Source organism: Heptranchias perlo, chromosome 17 (assembly GCF_035084215.1).
Source record: "Heptranchias perlo isolate sHepPer1 chromosome 17, sHepPer1.hap1, whole genome shotgun sequence".
NCBI classification, from domain to species: domain Eukaryota; kingdom Metazoa; phylum Chordata; class Chondrichthyes; order Hexanchiformes; family Hexanchidae; genus Heptranchias; species Heptranchias perlo.
Window position 1 is genome coordinate 19,149,422 of NC_090341.1, and position 17,318 is coordinate 19,166,739.

The 17,318-nt window shown below is 42.0% G+C and overlaps 1 protein-coding gene across 2 annotated transcripts in view; it reads left to right on the forward strand.

Moving 5' to 3' along the window:
* Nucleotides 1-17,030, forward strand: part of atg7 (ATG7 autophagy related 7 homolog (S. cerevisiae)) — a 137,554-nt gene extending 120,524 nt beyond the window's left edge. For both annotated transcript variants that reach the window (XM_067998650.1, XM_067998651.1), the window contains one exon: nt 16,223-17,030. Coding sequence is in view for 1 of the 2 variants with exons in the window: in XM_067998651.1 (XP_067854752.1) it covers nt 16,223-16,255 (33 nt within the window). In the remaining variant the exon portion in view is untranslated. The remainder of the gene's footprint in view (nt 1-16,222) is intronic.
* Nucleotides 17,031-17,318: the final 288 nt, after the last annotated feature.

Sequence of the window (17,318 nt, forward strand, 5' to 3'; positions counted from 1 at the left end):
TGTCAATGACAATATCCCTACTTTCAGTTTTTAAGGAGCCAACACTGCTCCTGACCACCCTCTTTTACCTAATGTTACTATAAAAGTTCTTCGTATTGGTTTTGATATCCCTTGCAAGATTCTTTTCATACGCTCTTTTTGTAGCTCTTACTATCTGTTTTGTGACCCTTTGTTGATCTTTGTATCTTTCCCATTCGCCAGGATTTGTGCCATTTTTTGCCTTTTTGTATGCCCTTTCCTTATGTCTCATTCTGTCCCTTACCTCTTTAGTTGTCCATGATTGTTTTTTTGGCAAGTAGAGTTCTTGCCCTTCAGGGGTATAAACGATTCTGTATCACGTTAAATGTTTCTTTAAACATTTCCCACTGATCATCAGTCGTTTTACCCATTAATAGATTTGCCCAGTTTACTGTGGACAGTCTCTGTCTCATCCCATTGAAGTCGGCCTTACCCAGTCTAGAATCTTAGCAGCTGACTCACTTTTTTTCCCTTTCAAACACTACATTGAACTTGATCATGTTATGATCGCTATTGGATAGATGTTTGCATACAGTTAAGCCGTTAACTAAATCTGGTTCATTACTCATTACTAAATCTAGTATGGCTTGCCCCCTTGTTGCCTCTAGGACATACTGCTGTAGAAAACTATCCCGGACACACTCAAGAAATTCACTACCTTTCTGACAGTTGCTAGTCTGCTTTTCCCAATCTATGTGAAGGTTAAAGTCTCCCATTAAGACCACCGTGCCTTTATTATACGCTTGTCTAATCTCTGCATTTTTACAATCTAGCACTTCAGAGCTGCTGCCAGGGATCCTATACACAATTCCCACTATAGTCTTAGATCCTTTCCTATTTCTCAATTCAACCCATAAGGTCTCTGTTGGCTGCTTACCTCTCGTTATATCCTCCTTTATCATTGAAGTGATTTCATCTCTAATCATTAAGGCTACTCCTCCCCCTCTTCCATTTTCCCTGTCTCACCTGTAGACCTTATAACCCGGTATATTCAGTTCTGAATCCTGACCATCCTGCTGCCATGTCTCTGTAATAGCTATCATGTCATACCCTCCAATTTGAATTTGAACCTGTAGTTCATTTAATTTATTCCTTATACTCCATGCATTTGTACATAGAACTCTTAGTTGGGCCACACACCCTAGCCTGACCTTCAGCTTTGATGCTGGGTTAATCGCCTTACGCCTTCTAGTTTTCACTTTATCTGTCGTGTCTAAAGTACACTTTCTTTCTGCTGCTCTACGCTTTTCCCTTTCATTTGTTCTTGAACAACTGTTTGTACTATTTGTATTGTAAATTTCCCCTGGGTCTTCCCCTCTTGCTGCTCTCAACTTTACTCCCTTCTGTCTCCCCGCTCGGGTTCCCATCCCCCTGCCACTCTAGTTTAAACCTTCCCCAACAGCACTAGCAAACACCCCCGCGAGGACATTGGTCCCGGTCCTGCTTGGGTGTAACCTGTCCCGCTTGTACAGGTCCCACCTTCCCCAGAACCGGTCCCAATGTCCCAGGAATCTAAATCCCTCCCTCCTACACCATCCCTGCAGCCACGTATTCATCTGGTCTATTTTCCTGTTCCTATACTCGCTAGCATGTGGCACTGATAGTAATCCTGAGATCACTACCTTTTGAAGTCCTGCTTTTTAATTTATCTCCTAACTCCTTAAATTCACCTTGCAGGACCTCATCCCTTTTTTTGCCTATGTCGTTGGTACCGATATGGACCACGACTACTGGCTGTTCACCCTCCCCCTCCAGAATGTCCTGCAGCCGCTCCGCAACATCATTGACCCTAGCACCAGGGAGGCAACATACCATCCAGGAGTCACGTTTGCGGCCACAGAAACGCCTATCTGTTCCTGTTACAATTGAATCCCCTATCACTATAGCCCTGCCACTCTTCTTCCTCCCCTCCTGTGCAGCAAAGCCACCCGTGGTGCCACGAACTTGGCTCTTGCTGCTTTCCCCTGATAAGCCATCTCCCCCAACAGTATCCAAAGCGGTATATCTGTTTGAGAGGGAGATGGTCCCAGGGGACTCCTGCTCTACCTGCCTAGTCCTTTTACTCTGCCTGGCGGTCACCCATTTCCTTTCTGTCTGTGCAATCTTTACCTGTGGTGTGACCACCTCACTGAACGTGCTATCCACGATAGTCTCAGCATCACGGATGCTCCACAGTGAATCCACCCGCAGCTCCAGCTCCGAAATGCGGTTAGCCAGTAGCTGCAGCTGGACACACTTCCTGCACACATGGTCGCCAGGGACACTGGTAGCATCCATGACTTCACACATAGTGCAGGAGCAGCATATCACGGGTGCGAGCTGTGCTGCCATGACTTGCCTTAGATTTACACTGCGTTCCCCTCTCAGACTCTCCTCCCGCTCTCGGTGTCTCCTTTTTTACTGTGCTCACCTCTCTGACTCACCTGTGACGTCGCACAGTAGTTTTCTCTTGTTGCAGGCCTGCTGCTGCTTTTATTCCCCACTCTCAGTCTTCTGCCGCTCAGGTCCACTGCCGCTTTGCAAGTCTTTCTTCTTTTAATGCTGCCTAAATTGGCAGGTCTGACCTTAGAAACTGGAATACTCCTCTTTGCATCGATTTTAATAAAAATGACCTTTAACCAAAAAAGATAGCTCAATACATTGGCTTACCACAAGTACATTGTGCCACAACTTGGGTTCAATGCTCACATTTTCAATCTCAACTCATGGTAGCATGGTGGAGTTGGGTTAAAGAGTTGCAGCCAGGTAGCAGAGAAGGGTCAGCCACCCCATGCTGTTCTCGGAACATTTGTGTAGCTGACTTAAGCTCATTGTTGGCAGAGGCCTTGGCACAGGTTACTGCTTGTGCTTATAGTTGGTGAATGATGCGTGGCTTAGAGAGGTTTAAAAGGAATGGGAAAAGTAAGGAATAATATAATGAATTATACAAATATTTGTGTGTAGAGTACTTTGACTTTTAGATGTTGCAATTAAATAAAGGTGAAATTAGCAATTTTACCACCATCAATATGATTACTTGAATTGGACATGTATATAGTTAACTACACATAGACATTGGTAATGAGGTAAAGAAAAAAGACTGAAAGACTGATATTGTAGACAAATGCTCATTACATCACCAGTGCAACACTGAGGCATCTTTTAAAATCTGTTGCCATGTGAATTACATTTTCATTTCTTTATACCTGTTACTCTAGTAAAATATCGTTACCTATATGTGACTGCCCTTTTTAATATTTCTTGGCAAAGCCATTTGACTGACTATACTATATGCTAGCAAACCTGCTATATATTCAAGCTTCTTTCACTGAGCTCTCGAGTTGCAGTATTTGAATAGTCATTCTGCTTAATTGTTGTTAACATTTACTACAACTATTTATTAATGGGAACAATGTAATCTTTCAATTTCCAAAGACAGGTGAAGAATTTATTTCCTCTTGGCTTGGATCCAAAATCACTCAATTTATTGAAATCCTTGCAATCAGTTCCCATACAATGTTTAATGAGGGCATGTGCCTTTTGGGAACCATCCAGCAGATGGCAATGGCCAAAGGGCAAATACAGACCTGAAAACTGCTGTGACCTAAATTCATTTTTTTTATTTACATAAAATGTACAGCACAGAAACAGGCCATTCAGCCCAACTGGTCCATGTTTACGCTCAGTTTCAGAAACACTACGGCTACTCTTTTATTTTTGTAAACATCTGTTTAATGAAATACAGTGTTGGTACCTGCTATGCTGTAACTGCTACAGGGTGACACAATACACCAGGGCATTTATAAGGGCACTTCAAAGGAACAGCACTACTGGGTGCAATTTAAAGGTGGCTTGATAAAGCTTGCTCTTTACATGCCAATCCAAAGCAGCCTGTGTAGAATTGTTTATCTGCTGCCATTTCCGTCCTCCTGAAATGATTAGCGATTTTTAAAAATTAACTAACTGACTTAGGTTTAGAAATATTACATCTACAGTTCCTCTGAGCTGGGGCCGTAGTGCAGGCATTACGATTGGCTTTAGTGCCCTTTGGCTAGAGATGAGGAAAACAGCCAGGTTTCTTGCACCTGGTCGCTAACTGACCTCTGGGAAAGTGAACATATGCAAACATTCTGGTAAGGACCATTTTGGGCTCATAAGCTGTCCAGGCTACCATGAAGAATGGTCACCTGGGCAAGGTACTAGAGCTGGAGGGCGATCTCTGAATTGATATGTCACCAAGAGCCAATTCCTTAAGGAGAGGAAGAAAAAAATTGCAGGGGAAACATCATTACTTAAAAAATGGAATTTTGTAAAGCAGACCTAAATGGATAGCATTTAAAGTATGTTGCATGTTATTATGTTGTGGTCTGTGTAATGATGAGAACTTCTTAAGGATGCTGTGTACTGCCTTCATATAAATCAGTCAAACTATATCATGCTCCAACTAAAAAGAAATTGTATCTACTTTGTTCGGAATGTAATGATAGGGGCATGGAATTCTCTTGCCTGCATCGTCTAGTGTAATACGATTGATTTGACAATAAGATTGCTTTTTGTTCAGTCATAATGATCAGCTAATGTTACATGAAATATTTGCATGGTCAGTAAAAATTAACTGCAGTAAGTTTTTAAACCCTAAGCAGTTTAAATGGGTGTGGAATAGTTTGGTTACTTTATTAATGGAGATTCATAATACATTAACAGAATTTTCACAATTCCTTACATAAGCTATCCACACTGGACTGATGTGTATTGGATGAGACTGAACAGCAAAGAATTGTTTCTGTGAAATGCTAAAATGTTGCAATAACTTCTAATCTGTGAATTTCCAGAAATAGGATCACCAAGATAGATTAGGTCAGGTGGTGGTACCTCTTAATGTGTTGCCATTGAAAAGCTTAATGTTGGGGCTAGTTTAGATCACTTTATTTTAAGTGGAAAAACAGGGCGCTGTCCTCCTCTGACTGCCCTATTGGATGTGTTTTATCCTATTTTTAATAAGCTAGTGCATTTTCATTTAATCTAACAATACATAGTCGCTCTGGGGCTTTACTGAAGAACGTATGTGACTAAAAAATTGAATGTGAAGATTTATAATTGAATTCCCCCACAACACAAATTGAAATCTAGAATAATTTGTAAAATAACATGCTCTTAAAAGTAAAACTGTATGGCTTGGTAGTTATGGTTGGCTTCAGTTGCCCTGGGGCTAGAGGAGGGAAAGTTAGCAATGGTTTTTACTAGTGATCATTATCCAGCGATCCTATTTGAAGTGCATGTGCATTGACATCGAATTAGTCTTGGAGAGGGTGCAGAAGAGATTTACTAGAATGGTACCAGGGATGAAGGACTTCAGTTATGTGGAGAGACGAGAGAAGCTGGGGTTGTTATTCTTAGAGCAGAGAAGGTTAAGGGGAGGTTTAATAGACGTGTTCAAAATTATGACTGATTTTGATAAAGTAGATAGGGAGAAACTATTTCCACTGGCAGGAGGGTCACTAGCCAGAGGACACTGATTTAAGATAATTGGCAGAAGAATTTTTTTTACGCAGTGAGTTGTTATGATCTAGAATGCACTACCTGAAATGGTGGTGGAAGCAGATTCAATAGTAAATTTCAAAAGGGAATTGGATATATACTTGGAGAGGAAAAAATTGCAGGGCTATGGGGAAAGAGCAGGGGAGTGGGACTCTTTCAAAGAGCAGGCCCATGCACGATGGGCTAAATGGTCTCCCTTTATGCTGTAGGTTCTATGATTCTAGTACAGGATTGGGCTCAGCTATGGTAATTGCAAGTAATAATCTGCCAGCATTCAATAACAAACTGGTGCATGATGATTGGCTACTTAGACAAGGTACTGGAAGACCACCCAAACATGATTCACTAATGTTGGACGATAAAGAGCGTTGGAAGAAAATCAAAAAGAAAATGTTGCACTAAAATTTGTCATAATTAAGAAGTTCAAGGTCTTTCCGCTGATGGCTTAGTTGGTTAAGTCAGTCAGTACCTGAGCCAGATGGATCTACACGATGCCAGGATTGATATCCAGGATGGTGTCTGGAGTGCTATAGTTGGTATCAGTGCCACTGATTTAGAAAGGGAAAAATGTTTAGGATGCCCACTGCTAATTGCTATCCAGCAATCCCTGCTGGAAGTGCGACTGCATGGGTCTCTAGTGAGAATCTGGTGAGTTTGGGATTGAGCACAGATCCCCAAAATGCAATAGCCTGCTGCCACTCACTGTTAAGACAGACCAGGAAACATACATCAGCAAGGCATTGGCATCTTCAACAGAAGGAGAATTAATAAAATAAACAGTTCAAACTGTTTTACATTAAGTATAGCCTGTGATATTAAATCCCAGTTTGTATTTATTGTTCGTACATCATTTCGTTCTTGAATCTGCTGAATGGGGTCCAATCTTGATCAGTGGAAAAGAAAATTGAGCAGTGTAAAACAGGCTTCCGATTTGCTACTGCCGGTTTCGCACTACCTCCGAAGACCAATTTCGCCACCGTTGGATCATCGGGATGATCCATATTCTTAGCATCAAAGAGTCAAATCCTATTGTTAGGTTTTAATACTTTATGGCAAGTGAAATGCAGTACACCCAGCTTTTCTTGCACTTAAATATCTTATTATTCTAAAACATAAAAGTGCCCTAAGTATACACATTGCACCCTACAATCAAAGAGCCACATTGCATTATTATTTATTTTTCAAACGGCATCATTATGTATTTTCAGAAGGTCTACATAATGACTGCATTGAAAATCTTCCAACACAGATTTATAAACAATATTATTCTACTGAGGCAAGTCCAAACAATCCTCAGTACTTGCAACTTGGGTACGGTAGCATAGTGGTTCTGTTACTGGACTAGTAATCCAGAGGCCTGGACTAATAAACCGGAGTCATGAGTTCAAATCCTGCCACGGCAGATGAGGAATTTAAATTCAGATAATTAAATAAAATCTGGAATTAAAAAACTAGTACGGTGAGCATGAAACTACTGGATTGTCGTTAAAAACCCATCTGGTTCACCAATGTCCTTACCCGGTCTGGCCTATAAATGACTCCAGATCCAAGGCAATGTGGTTGATTTTAACTACCCTCTGAAATGGCCTAGCAAGCCACTCAGTTGTACAATCCTGCTACAAAAAGTCTCAAGAATAAAACTGGACAGACCACCTGGCATCGGACCACTAGGCACCGGACACGGCAAAGGCAAACCAAGTCGACCCTGCAAAGTCCTCCTCCTGGGGACTTGTGCCAAAATTGGGAGAGCTGTCCCACAGACTAGTTAAGCAACAGCCTGACATAGCCACATTCACAGAATCATACCTTTCAGCCAACGTCCCAGACATCACCATCCTTGGGTATGTCCTGTCCCACCGGCAGGACAGACCCACCAGAGGTGGTGGCACAGTGGTATACAGTCAGGAGGGAATGGCCCTGGGATGTGGGCGTCACCGGCATGGCCAGCATTTATAGCCCATCCCTAATTGCCCTTGAGAAGGTGGTGGTGAGCCCCCTTCTTGAACCGCTGCAGTCTGTGTGGTGTAGGTTCTCCCACAGTGCTGTTAGATAGGGAGTTCCAGGATTTTGACCCAGCAACAATGAAGGAACGGCGATATATTTCCAAGTCGAGATAGCTTGTGACTTGGAGGTGAATGTGCATGTAGTGGTGTTCCCATGCGCCTGCTGTCCTTCTAGGTGGTAGAGGTCGCGGGTTTGGGAGGTGCTGTTGAAGAAGCCTTGACAAGTTGCGTAAGTGCATCTTGTAGATGGTACACACTGCAGCCATGGTGTGCGGTGGTCTTCAATACCTATCAACAAGAGTGGCTCAGTAGTACCACTGCTCACCAAGCTGGCCAAGTCCTGAAGGACATAGCTGCCAGACTGGGCCTGCAGCAGGTGATGAGAGAACCAACACAAGGGAAAAACCTACTTGACCTCATCCTCACCAATCTACCTGTCGCAGATGCATATGTCCATGACAGTATTGGTAGGAGTGACCACTGCACAGTCCTTGTGGAGACGAAGTCCCGTTTTGACACTGAGGACACTGTCCAACGTGTTGTGTGGCACTACTACAGTGCCAAATGGTACAGATTCAGAACAGATCTAGCAGCTCAAAACTGGGCATCCATGAGGCACTTTGGGCCATCAGCAGCACCTGAATTATATTCCACCACAATTTGTAACCTCATGGCCCGGCATATCCCTCACTCTACTATTACCAACAAGCCAGGGGACCAACCCTGGTTCAATGAGGAGTGTAGAAGAGCATGCAAGGAGCAGCACCTGGCATACTTAAAAATGAGGTGCCAACCTGGTGAAGCTACAACACAGGGCGACATGCTTGCTAAACAGCGGAAGCAGAATGCTATAGACAGAGCTAAGTGATTCCACAACCAATGGATCAGATCAAAGCTCTGCAGTCCTGCCACATCCAGTTGTGAATGGTGGTTGTCAAACAAACAACTAACGGGAGGAGGCAGCTCCGTGAACATCCCCATCCTTAACGATGGCGGAGTCCAGCATGTGAATGCAAAAGACAAGGCTGAAGCGTTTGCAACCACCTTTAGCCAGAAGTGCTGAGTGGATGATCCATCCCGACCTCCTCCCGAGAATCCCACCATCACAGAAGCCAGTCTTCAGCTAATTCGATTCACTCCATGTGACATCAAGAAATGGCTGAGTGCACTGGATACAGCAAAGGCTATGGGCCCCGACAACATTCCGGCTGTAGTGCTGAAGACATTTGCTCCAGAACTAGCCACACCCCTTGCCAAGCTGTTCCAGTACAGCTACAACACTGGCATCTACCCGACAAAGTGGAAAATTGCCCAGGTATGTCCTGTCCACAAAAAGCAGGACAAATCCAATCCGGCCAATTACCGCCTCATCAGTCTCCTCTCAATCATCAACAGTGATGGAAGGTGTCGTCGACAGTGCTATCAAGCACTTACTCACCAATAATCTGCTTACCGATGCTCAGTTTGGATTCCGCCAGGACCACTCGGCTCCAGACTTGATTTCAGCCTTGGTCCAAGCATGGACAAAAGAGATAAATTCCAGAGGTGAGGTGAGAGCGACTGCCCTTGACATCAAGGCAGCATTTGACTGAGTGTGGCATCAAGGAGCCCTAGTAAAATTGAAGTCAATGGGAATCAGGGGGAAAACTCTCCAGTGGCTGGAGTCATACCTAGCACAAAGGAAGATGGTAGTGGTTGTTGGAGGCCAATCATCTCAGCTCCGGGACATCACTGCAGGATTTCCACAGGGCAGTGTCCTAGGCCCAACCATCTTCAGCTGCTTCATCAATGACCTTTCCTCCATCATAAGGTCAGAAATGGCGATGCTCGCAGATGATTGCAGTGTTCAGTTGCATTTGCAACCCCTCAGATAATGAATCAGTCCGTGCCCGCATGCAACAAGACCTGGACAACATCTAGGCTTGTGCTGATAGTTGCAAGTAACATTCACACCAGACAAGTGCCAGGCAATGACCATCTCCAACAAGAGAATGTCTAACCACCTTCCCTTGACATTCAACGGCATTACCATCGCTGAATCCCCCACCATCAACATCCTGGGCGTCACCATTGACAAGAAACTAAACTGGACCAGCCATATAAATACTGTGGCTACGAGAGCAGGTCAGAGGCTGGGTATTCTGCGGTGAGTGACTCACCTCCTGACTCCCCAAAGCCTTTCCACCGTCCACAAGGCACAAGTCAGGAGTGTGATGGAATACTCTCCACTTGCCTGGATGAGTGCAGCTCCAACAACACTCAAGAAGCTCGACACCATCCAGGACAAAGCAGCCCGCTTGATTGGCACCCCATCCACCACCCTAAACATTCACTCCCTCCACCACCGGCGCACAGTGGCTGCAGTGTGTACCATCCACAGGATGCACTGCAGCAACTCGCCAAGGCTTCCTCGACAGCACTTCCCAAACCCGTGACCTCTACCACCTAGAAGGATAAGGGCAGCTGTTGCATGGGAACACCACCACCTGCACGTTCCCCTTCAAGTCACACACCATCCTTACTTGGAAATATTTTGCCGTTCCTTCATCGTCGCTGGGTCAAAATCCTGGAACTCCCTACCTGTGCACTGTGGGAGAACCTTCACCACATGGAATGCAGCGGTTCAAGAAGGCGGCTCACCACCACCTTCTCAAGGGCAATTAAGGATGGGTAGTAAAGGCCAGCGACGCCCTCATCCCATGAATGAATTTTTAAAAAATCTTATGGACCTATTTGTACAGAAAGCCCGGCTCTTTACACACCTATATCTCCTGGATTTTGTAATTATAGGACAAAAATTAGAACCATGCAACCAATAGTAATAGAAGTACCTTTTCCATCCAAATGAAGTCTGTTGCGAATAATGCCTTGCTTATGCGGGATCTTTGTAAACATTTTATTATTCACCATTATTTGTTCAGTTGTACTGAATGTTTACGTTTTTGTCCTTGCTTCAAAGTCCCTCTCTTTGCTGAACACCACTAACAGCGAGGGAGAAATGTAGGGAATCTCATTCCAGCCATACACACACTATGTTTATATTCTTCATTTTACTGAAACGGAACTGAGGAATGGTTAAGGTTTTTGAAGACTTCTTTCTCATAAAATAAAATGGTGAGTTGGTTGACCCTATGCTGCATGGGTTGTGGGGGCGTGGCTTCATGCTTCCTGTTCTCTGCACGGTGATGTATGCACTTGGGCTAGGTCTTTCTGGGGCTTGGTGTTGAGTCATTTTTATACAAAGAGGCAGAGAAGATCAGCGGGCAAGTCACCCCAGGCCTGTGTCGCAGACATCTCACATCTGATCTCAGTCCCAAATCTGATCTGGAAATGCTAAAAATCTGGCTGTTGCCTTATTCAAATAAATGTGAATAAAATGGCTATGTACTGATTGTATTGGATATTTTGATTCTAATGAAAATAACAGGTTTCAAAATAATTTGAATAGTCTCTGTAATCCAGTTCTTGGAATTGTGCAGAAATTAAACATCCATTTTTGTATGAAACCCAGTTCCAAATGGCTGCTTTTAATCTGTTGCTATTGTCTATTCTACACAACTGTATCAGATTTCATTGGCAAGCACTCCAACCATACCATCTATTTATCTTCCTACATTTAATGTCTTGTTTTCTCCTTTGCTTTTCAGTTTTGAAGCACGCTGTAATTATAAATATGTTGAAAAGCATATGATCTTATCTTAATTCATCCATTCAGAAAGATCCTAAAGTCCCCCCATTGTGATATCCAGCTTGTCCCCTAAATGATTCCAATGTTTTGGTCTCCACTGAACTTTATCTGGAATTCTATTCCACATGTTGACCACTCTTTGTGTGAAGAATTTTCTGACATCAGCCCTAAAATTACCTTTACTAGTTTGAACATGTGTCCCTTTGCTCTACTCCTGCAATATACGGGTTTACTTTTTCCATTCCCTTAACAGTCATATATATATATATATATATATATATATATATACTTTTCAGACCACCTCTCGGATGCCTCCTTACTAGGCTGAAATACCTAAATTTCCTGAGTCTTTCCTCATAACTCAGACACCACTCCATTCCCATTAAAGCTTCAGCCATCTAGCTTCCATTCCTGGCCCCATTTTAGCCAATATTGTAAATGATTCCCTCAGGAACTGTACCATACCTTTCCGAACTATTATTATCACTCCCCTCCTAAAAACAACCCACCCTTAACTCCTCGCTAACTACTGCCCCATCTCCAACCTCCCTTTCCTCCATGGTCCTTGGACGTGTTGTTGCCATCCAGATTTGTGCCCATCTCTCTTGCTACTCCCTTTTTGAATCACTCCAATCAAACTTCTGCTCCTCGCACAGCACTAAAATGGTCCTAATCAAAGTTATTAATGACATTCTCCGTGATTGACCTTGGGGCATTATCCCTCCTCGTTCTCCTTGACTGTCCTGTAGCCTTCAACACAGTCAACCACATCATCCTCCTCCAATGCCTCTCCTTCATTGTCCATCTACATGGGATTACCTTTGCTCGATTTCACTCTTATTTACTCAGGCGTAGCCGGTGCATCTCTATCAATGGCATCTCTTCCCACACCTGTACCGTTACCTCCAGAGTCCTCCAAGAATTCATTCTTGGCCCACCTCCTCTTCCTCATATACATGCCCCCTCCTTGGCAATATTATCCAAAGTCATGGGTCAGCTTCCACATGTATGCCGACGACACCCAAACTTACCTCTCCACCACCTCTCAACCCTTTCCACTGCCTCCTGTGCTGTTAGACTGTTTGTCTGACATCCATCCTTGGATGAATTATAATTTCCTTGAACTAAACATTGGGAAGACTGAAGCCATCGCCTTTGACCCCCCACCACAAACTCCATCCTCCTTTCCGGCTACTGTCTCAGGCTGACACAGATTGTTCGCAACCTCAGCATCCTATTCCACCCTGAGCTGATTTTTCAACTCCATATCCTCGCTATCATAAAGATCACTAACTTCCACCTCAGTAACACTGCCCTCTCAATCCCCACTTCAACCTCTTAATCTTTCCTTCTGTAGCTTAGCGTCCATTATATTCATGCCTTGGTGCATTTATCTACCTTAAAAGTGCAATATACATGCAAGCTGTTGTTGTTCCAGGACTTCCATCTCAATTATGTCTTAGCCCTTGATTTTACTTGGGATATGTTTGTTTGTTGGACATTTGAAGAGCTCCAGTATCAATAATACAATCAAAAGCACCATTATTTCTGTGTGTCTACATGTCATAAAATGAAAACAATTGTTTTATGACATCCAACAGAAAGATCAATAACATTGTTTTCTGTAGATCGCAATAAGTTAAGTTTTGGTTCAGAAACTACCAGCATTAATTTTTTCTGAGATCACTTGATGTTTTGTCTGAAATAACAACATATCAAAATAAAGCCTCAGTATCTTCAAAGCTAATGCCAGGTGCATGCTGCTATTCTGATTTGTGTATGTACGGGTCACGTCTTCATTATCAGCAGCAATGTTCCTGAATTACAAATCTCATTGAACTCTCACCTGTCATTACCTGCAGCAAAACAAAGTGTGTGTTCCCAGGTGTGTTCTCTAACAAAAGAGTTAATTCTTTTCCTTGAATCCAGGCTGCTTTGATGCCACCTGTGCCTGTTGGGACTTACTCTACCCTTCATCCAACAACTGTTTATCATCCAAAGAGCTTTCCACCAGGCTCACTTCCAAACATTTGCAGGTCTTAAAAATGTAAAATAACCACAGATTGTTAATATGCTTAAAAGGTTTTTCTGGAATAACCACAGAATTTTTTTTTCATGCCGTTGTAATAAGTGCTGTTTGCTCGACACCAAATACATGGCCATTGTTTTGTTATCTTTTGGTTTATTTCATAAGAGTGTTGTACAAATAACACCTTAAAAAATGGAGAAACACTGTTGAGCAGATTCTAGGTAACTTCAGGCTTTAAACGATCTTTGTTATCTTGCTGTCACTTTGATTTCTGCAACAGTTCAGAATATTTTGAATAGTCTGTTATTGATAGCCACTGCACAAGTACACAGGCTACACTTATTAAGGTCTGCTCCTGATTTTAAAATCCAAGACTTTCTCCACTACCAACACTGCGTCCTGAGCAAAGAATAGATTAAAAGACTGGTGTTAGTTCAAAGGAATGAACTGCTGCTGTTTTTGTTAATCCCACCAGCACAAGCTGCATAAGCATGTAAAATTAGGCGATGACATCAGTGTTATAATTCAGGTTTTCTCACACACAACTCCTGTTTTCTTAGCAAAAAAGCAGTTTCCATAAGTAGACCAACTCGCCTATGAACATAAACCTGCATCTTTATGTATGCTGAGTGTCATAGGACTAACAAATATCCCTTACCTACGGTATATCACACTGAGGATCATGTGGGGAATGCACCATGTTCTCCGGTCTACCTTGAAAGATGGTAAATAGCGTGTCACCAAATCTTTACTTTCAAACTCAAAATAATAGATTTGTTTACTGTAAGGTAGCTCACAGAAGCAGTAAGAGACATGTTACTGATTGTACACATACTTAGAAAACACTAAAGATAGAATCAGTCCACAAGTGATTAAAATATCCTTTGCCACATTAGCATTTCAAAGACTGAATGTCTACCAACCAAGACAACTGTTTAGTGACTTTTATATTGTTCTTGGGACCCAGCGCTCCTATACCCTGGACTCCTATAGCTGACGGTCAGATAGCAATATAATGCTTTGGGCAAGAGGCCTGTTTTTCCTGGGTTAAAGAAGCTGCCGCTGATCTTTACAATACGTAGGCACTCCCCCATGATGACATTAAGTCATGATGTCATCACATTTACACTCCAGGCCTGTCGAGGATGTCACAATACAATTATGCTGTGCATGTATGATGGCAGATTTGCCCCAGCTCTGCATGCATTTCCCTTTAGAATGCCACTAGTTCAGAAGGAGACTTGCAATGCACCCTCCAGGGTAATTCAGGATAGTGTTGCTTTTGGTCTGCTCTCCCAAGACCTGGCTTGCAATATAAATAGCCCTTTTAGTTTCTGAGTACAGACTGTGGTACCAATAAAGATGACTAGCTGACTAATTGAAAGTGTGGATGGATCTGGTCAGTGTTGCGTACCGGCCAGCCCACTGACAAGAGACTAAGGTGGACTATTATAAGTTGGATCTTTCTGAAGGCCGTTTTTAATCATATTTACCCTGCCTATCGAAAGTGGGAAACAATAATACCAAAATCTCTCAAGTCATTAAATGGTGTTAGTTCAAAGGAGTGAACCACTGCTACTATTTTTTGTTTAATCCGGCTCGTGGTCCTCAGCTAAAAACTGAACATTCACATAAAATGAGTGGATGATATCAGCTTGCCGTGAGGATGTAATCACATTCAAATCGTCTGCATTCACCGGCATTTTCCTCTTTTTCAAAACAAAAACCACCTTTTATTAATCCCTTATGTGAACTTTTCTTCTTTGTTTGGGATGTAATGATGTTCATTTATAATTTTCTATTTCTGCAGTGCCTTAGATTTGTTCACTATTTTTAACTCTTGACAGGAAGTAGACTGTGAATGATTCGTTCATCCTGAATTAATTCTAAGCTAATTTATTTCCTGTTTTGAACATTGTGACTGATCTGAATGAGTCTGCTCACAGATGCCATTTGAATCTGTCTCCACTCTTTCAAGGCAAGGAGTGAGTACATTTGTGTCCTGTTATTTGTATCAGATTGATATTTTCACAAAAAAAATCTTGACTTGCCAAATTATAACTGCTGTAAAAATCCCTTTCTTAATATATTTACAAAGCAAATAGCATTGAACGAAAGAAAAATGTATCTCATTTGGTACTAAATGCCAGACACCTCTGGATTGAGGGTCAAATCATGTTAATTAAATTTGCAGATGATACTAAACAGGGGGCGAATTCTCATGAAACACCAAGGAACTACAGAAGGACCTGGACAAATTTGCAAGTGGGCAGAACTATGGTAGATTTAAATTCAATACAGAGATATGCAAGATATTACACATTGCAAGAACAATGGGGAACATACTTAATGACTAATGCCAAACTAGCCCGAGGAGATGCTAAAAGAGATCTGGGAGGGATAGTACACTCTACGCTTGCCATATCCAGTCATTGCAGGGCAGCAATCAAAAAGAAACAGAATGTTGGGTTACATTGCTACGGTAGTAGAGTGCAAGTCCGAGGCAGTCATTGATGAAGCTGAATAGTGCCCTGATCAGGTTGCACCTCGAGTACCTTTTAGTTCTGGTCACTGGCCACAAGGGAAATATCCAAAGCCTGGAAGTGATGCAGAAGAGGTTCATAAGCTGATCCCTAGGACTGAGTTATGACAAAAGGTTAGAAAAAACTCTGACTCTTCAGTCTTCAAGAGAAATGAATGAGATGTATGCAGGATAGTAAATGGAATAGAAACGGTTAATCTGGAGAGCTATTTCAAGTTAAACCATGACTGCAGGACAAACTTGTAAAACACAAATTCCAGATAGATGTGATTCAAGAGAAATGCTGTGATAGGGAACTATAGATTTCTATGGAAGGATGTGCTAGGTGGGCCTCCTTCGTTCATACTTGGCTTTGGATCTTGGTACAAAAGCTTAATGACTATTTTCCTATTAACACTCAAAGTAAATTCCTTTTCTATTTTCAGATATGGGATATGAGTGATGATGAAAGCTTCTGAAAAACAGTCTGCATAACCAAAAGGAAGATGTTTAATATTTTGGTGGCAAATTGAAGAAATAATCCAAGAGCTCTTTCCAGCACGTATTATAATCCTGAAGTGCAATAACAGCCACCCAGGCGCAGGTCAAAAATTCTTTGTGATTTTCATTATGGCAGTCAGCTTAATTAAGAAGCATTTTGTCTTTAATAAATCTATGTTATCTCCTAATTCCTTTTTGGAATTGAAAATGTGCAAACGTTCATGGCATTTTCAGCCTAGAACACAACTCTGGAGATTATCATCAACGCATTAGCAATAATAGCAATAATCCCAAACCTTTCTGAACTGAATGTTGTTACATATTTTTGAGTTCCGTGTGTGTCTTTACAATCTAAATGTTTCATTTATCCCACACGGCTCAGACATGAACTTTTTGTTGAAGTTGCTACTAGCTCTTAAAAAAAATACTTTGGACAGTTTCACTGTCTCCAATTATTTCTGACTGTTGACTGTTTCTCCCAAAGTAAAAGTTTTTGTTTATTTTGTTTTAAATCAGTGCAAACCAGTAGGTTACATGGTCATGAATTTTAATTGAATATGAAGAATTTATCATTGGAGCTACTGACTTCACTTCCATTGAAATGTTTTTTGTACTGAATTGAAGTCTGTTTCCTGTCCTACAATTCTTTATGCCTGAAGCTTCTGTATTGTGTATATGCTGGTGTAATCTGCATGCATCACTTGCTACCTTTTACACAATTAAAAATGGCTTAATAGCGTTCAAACTATCAAACTTGTCTCAACATTTAATTCCGCAGGAATAAAAAGTGAACCTGTAGTACACATACCAATAACTTTTGTTTAGCTTCTTGTAATCTGTGTCAAATGAAAGCAAAAAGAGCCAGAATGCTGATACCATCTGGTCACTTTCCAAATGTGGTTTGGTATCTGGTTATTTGGATACAGTTGTTACTGGAAATGGCATGAATGCTGTATCGCCAATCCAGTGGCTTGAATGACACACAGCCTTTTAAAAAAGAAAGTTGAGGCATCAGTGCCATGAAACATCAGTCAATTCATT